This window comes from Habropoda laboriosa, unplaced genomic scaffold, assembly GCF_001263275.1.
Source record: "Habropoda laboriosa isolate 0110345459 unplaced genomic scaffold, ASM126327v1 scaffold9, whole genome shotgun sequence".
Taxonomy (NCBI): domain Eukaryota; kingdom Metazoa; phylum Arthropoda; class Insecta; order Hymenoptera; family Apidae; genus Habropoda; species Habropoda laboriosa.
In genome coordinates this window covers 3,204,466-3,209,130 of record NW_017100191.1, presented here as the reverse complement: position 1 = coordinate 3,209,130, position 4,665 = coordinate 3,204,466, and the positions used below count along the sequence as shown (strand labels likewise).

The 4,665-nt window shown below is 43.6% G+C and overlaps 1 protein-coding gene across 1 annotated transcript; it reads right to left on the bottom strand.

Annotated features, from left to right (window-relative positions):
- Positions 1–1,361: 1,361 nt before the first annotated feature.
- Positions 1,362–1,967, bottom strand: LOC108570110 (zinc finger protein 775-like). The gene has a single exon (XM_017931904.1). The coding sequence runs from the start codon at positions 1,965–1,967 to the stop codon at positions 1,434–1,436; it is 534 nt and encodes a 177-aa protein (XP_017787393.1). The 3' UTR covers positions 1,362–1,433.
- Positions 1,968–4,665: the final 2,698 nt, after the last annotated feature.

Genomic DNA, 4,665 nt, shown 5'->3' with positions numbered 1-4,665 from the left:
AAGTATCGAAGTTCTCGCGTCCGAGTAGAGGGCAAAGTTGGAAGATCGAGTAATCATTATCGTCTATCGTAAGTCTAAGTGTTTGTCAGGTAACCGATTTTCTGGAGATTATTTCGCGCAAAATCACCAGCGACCCGCGACACAATAATCGCGATAAATACAAACGATCGATTTACTCCTAAAATTTAATATACATACAAACATATATTCGTATATGTATATATTCTCCTCGTGTTTCTATCAAAAGAAGGCACTTATCATCCCTTATATCCCTAATTACGCATGGAATGATTGGTAATTTCGTAATCTACATGTAATAAACGTATCTCCTCGGTTCAATTTGTTTAGTTTGCGTACCTAGTAACGTTCCAAGATCGAAAAATACCTTAGAATCTACGGATAAAAATACCTAAAGTATAAAAGTACTAGAAAATATTTGCGAAACTCTATGATAAGGAAATTTCAAAAAATTGGTAACACGATCTCGTCAATTTTGTCTCGACGTTCAACACGTTTATAATAAGAGAGCGATAGCGTCAGTTTTAAGTCGATAAAATCCTGAGACTCGAAAGTACTACGAACAGTCGCGTCTATTTACGAACGCATTCGTTCGTCGGCAAATTTCTATCGAGAGAAACGTCGTTTTCGCCTTGCTTCGTTCGCGGTACGATCGTCGTAGAAATGAAACGCGTCTATGCATTTAAATAACTGCCTGTTCAGAGTCAAGCAAATACGATTTGAAAAGGACACGGTAAACGGTCGGGTCGACCGTTCATTTAACATGTAAAAGTGCAGGGAAACGGAGAAAAACATGGATACAGATATGGAGGAGAGAGCTTTTAAATAATTAGTAAATAGAACGAGATATTATGTACACGCAGAAACGAAATGTATAACGTAGAAAATTGCTCGCGTTATTGAGGTAACAACTTAACGAAACGAAAGAGAATAATTATAACCTACGTACTTTTTCAACGACAATTAACGTACGCGTTTCGATAATTCTCGAGCGACTTCCCTCTTCTCACCCTGTCCGTCTCCTATTTACAACGTCCGCGACCGCGATCAGACTCGCGCGAAAAGTAGAAAAAAAGTAGAAACAAAAACAAGGAAGAAAAGAAAAAATCAACGCACCATTTACCGATAAATTTCACCCGTCTCCGCCTATTGTTTACCACGTTCGCGTACTTCCGGTGCGGAAAGAAAAACAAAGAAAGGAAAAAAACGGCGAAACGTTCCAAGTGAAATGAAAATATACATACTCGAGACGATGAGAGTAGGCGAGAACCGTTTCGAATTTGCAACTGAAGAAAAAAAAAAAAAAAAGAGATACGTTTACCGTGATGAAGAGAGTGGGTGGGGCTAGGAATGGGTGAATTTCCAGGACGATCGTGCCAACGTGGCCCGCGAGGTTCGACCGTTGTTCTCATATTTTAAGCGCCCTCGTCGTAACCGATCTTCTGATGATGCCGCTTGTAATGTACCGTCAGGTTGCCGCGCTGCCTCGCTTTGTAAGGGCACTCGGGACATTGGAAGGCCGGGGGTTTCCCGCCGCATTCGACCATCTCGTGGCGACGCATCGTGCTTTTCCATCTGTAACCTTTGCCGCAAAAACGGCACCGAAACTTCCGCTGTTGCTCGTGCGGCACTCCCATGTAAACAACACTGAGGTCTCGGGGTTGTGGCAACACCTCGAAGGAATCGGGGAACACCACTTCGCGTGTCGATGTACGCGGCCCTGTGTCGTTTCCGCTGTCGTAGCTGTTACTGTCCCCCGCGTTGCTCGCTCGTCTGCTAGCCAAAACGACGCCGGCGGCCCTCGTCGTCGTTGTCGTCGTCGTCGTCGTCGTCGTCGTGGTAGCGACGCTAGACGTCGAGGAACGACCACCTTTCTTGCTGCTGCCCGTCTGCTGCGGCTGTTGCTGCTGCTTGTAATCGGACCGCAACAACGACAGCAACGCAACCATTCCTGCAACAGGTCCCGGCGCCAAGCGAGACGCGAGATCGAGGTAAGAGGTTATTTTATTCAGTTCAAAGATGCAATAGGATAACGGGTGAGGGAGATCGGGGTGGTGAGTAAACGGGGAGAGAGAGAAGGTTCGAAGGGTGTTGATGGAGGAGAGGGTTTCTTCTCGCTCGATGCACGAATATATAAGTTATGCGGCAAGAGAGATCAGTGAAATATTAAACCCGTAACCAACCCAACACATAACGTATCAGCCAATAGCCCCGAGAAATAAGTGCGCCCAGGGTAAAATTTTGCCGTGTTTACGTGAATAGGCGTGTGAGGTTTTTTAGGTAGCGAGAAAAGCCGGAGAGACGCGTTCGATTCCTTCTTTCTTTTCTCTTCTCTTCTCTTCTTTTTTCTTCTTGTTTTTTTTTTCTTTTTTTTACTATTTTTGGTTTTCTTATCTTTTTTCTTTGTCTTTTCTCTTTTTCTGTTTTCTTTTCGCTGAAATACGTAAATTCGTGTGTCCGTCTCGATTCGCGTGTAATCGTCTCTCCAGCTTCTCCCACACCTGTCTTCGATGAAAAGATGCCAATTTCCAACCCTCCACAATAAGATAACCAAACAGGATGCTTCGGTGATCGTAGGATGATCCCGCTTCGTATATATTCGATATTACGTATAATAATGTACAAGAGATTCTTTGTTACATTTGGTCGTAGACTCGTGTTGCGCGACCACTCAAAGTGATCACCACGCGTTTCCACGTACTGTGTGTTTTGTTTGTTTGCGTTCGCATAAACAAGAGAAGTTTTGTTTCGTTAAAATGTCAGGTCACGGTGTCCTGAAACAAAAATATTCGTCAACCAATTTTGATGCGATCTAATGGAAAAATACAGGAAATAATTGTTCTTTGTTGTGAAATCAAGCGGACAATTAGTAAACGTTGAAAAGAAAATGTCACGTTTTGGGGGAATATAACACGTGTGTTTCTTTTTTATTCTGATGATTTTTCTTTTTTTGAACGGTATAAGGAACGGTTATAGTCAGGAAGAGAGAGACACGAACGTACCTTTTATTCGTATCGATTACAATAATTACGCACGTATGTACTCATTATCTTGGCGTGGAGAACCGGCGGCGTTCACGGACGTGATTCGATCTTATTTATTCATGTAACAGTTGACCAATTTGCCGTGCTTGTGAGCCACGTGTGACCCCAAGTTGAACTTCCTCTTTGAGCTGAAGCGACAGTAGGGACAGTGGAATTGCGGGAGCATGCCGCACTCGAGTTTCAGGTGCCGGTACAGGGAGGAGGCGTTCGAATAGACCTTCTGACACTTTCCACAAGGGTACATCCTTCGCGGTTTGTTCGCTGTCCTAGCCGGACGATGGTGTAGCCAGAAATCTGCGAAAAATCGTTCGGTCACCCAATAATTATACATCCGCAGGAGCGAGTAAGTGACATTCATTTAATCAAAACAAATTCTCGACTTTTATTCTCCCCTTTGTCTTTCTTTTCTTTTTCTTTTTTTTTATTTTTGTTACGGGGTGGTTCTCTGCGAAACAAAAAATTGAAACATACATACAAAGGAAGAGAGTGAGAGAGAAAAAGAGAAAAAAAACAACGAATAAATATAAATAGAAAAAAGGAAAATATGAGATTCGTCGAACGCGAAGAATAACGGGACACGGTCGCGTCCAATATTCTAAACCGAAACGAGAATCGTGCAGCTAAAGCGTTGTTAATGAATGAAAGAGGGTCGCGGACCAGACATCCCCGCGAGAAGTAACCTGTAAATAGAACGCAACTTTCCAGCAGGTGGAACGCTGATCGTCCACGATGAAATCGTAACGCATTACAGCCTTTTGTATCAGAATATAATGTAACATTTATTTCTATAAAAAAGATATCCGAAGTAACAAGAAATATTGCGCAGAAACGGTGCAGGCGGGCGCGCGCGTGTTCGAATTTCCTCGATCAATTGTTAACATTGTAGAGCATTTTGTAGTGAATCTGTCGGATGAACTCGCCGTTCCCGGAGGTTAGGAGAACCGGCCAACATTCGGGGCTCTCTCGGACATGCCGGTGCAACGACTTCCTCCATTTGTACGATTTCGAGCAGGCCAAACAGGTGTTCCATTCTGAAAAAGAAACGCGTTCGTCTCGTCAATGGTTGGCGGCTCTCGATCGTTCGTCAACCGAAAAGCACGCGTCGACGTTTATAATATTCGTACTCGCGTTCCTTTCGATCCTTGCGTTTTTCCATATCATTCCTTTTTATCTAAAAAAAAAAAAAAAACTGACTCCAACTATTTCACGCGACTCTCGGTGTTATTCGTGTGTATAGTTCGTGTAGAGAAAGATTGGCTCGTGGAGAGACAAGGAGTGTATACGGTGAAAAAAGAAGGGTAGAGGAGTTTGAGAGCGTTGACGTAAATTAGAAACGCTGCTCTTTTCGTCTGTCGATCGTCGAAATGAACGACATCTTTCGCGATCCAAGCACAATCTGCGTGCCGCCTCCCCCCTCCCACTTTGCTCGCCCGTTAATTGTCATCAAACCCGACGCACGCGCGTTTTTCCTCTGTTTTCTTCATCTTCTTCGAGAGTCAGCTCGGTTAGCAGCCAGTTTCAGCAATTTATTTACAAAAAAAGACGATGTGTGCGCATGCTTTCGAAAGAAATGTACAGTATATTACAAAAAAACGATCGTTCG

Coding starts and splice junctions, on each gene's coding strand:
- LOC108570110 (XM_017931904.1), bottom strand. CDS start 1,967: ATGGTTGCGTTGCTGTCGTTGTTGCGGTCCGATTACAAGCAGCAGCAA.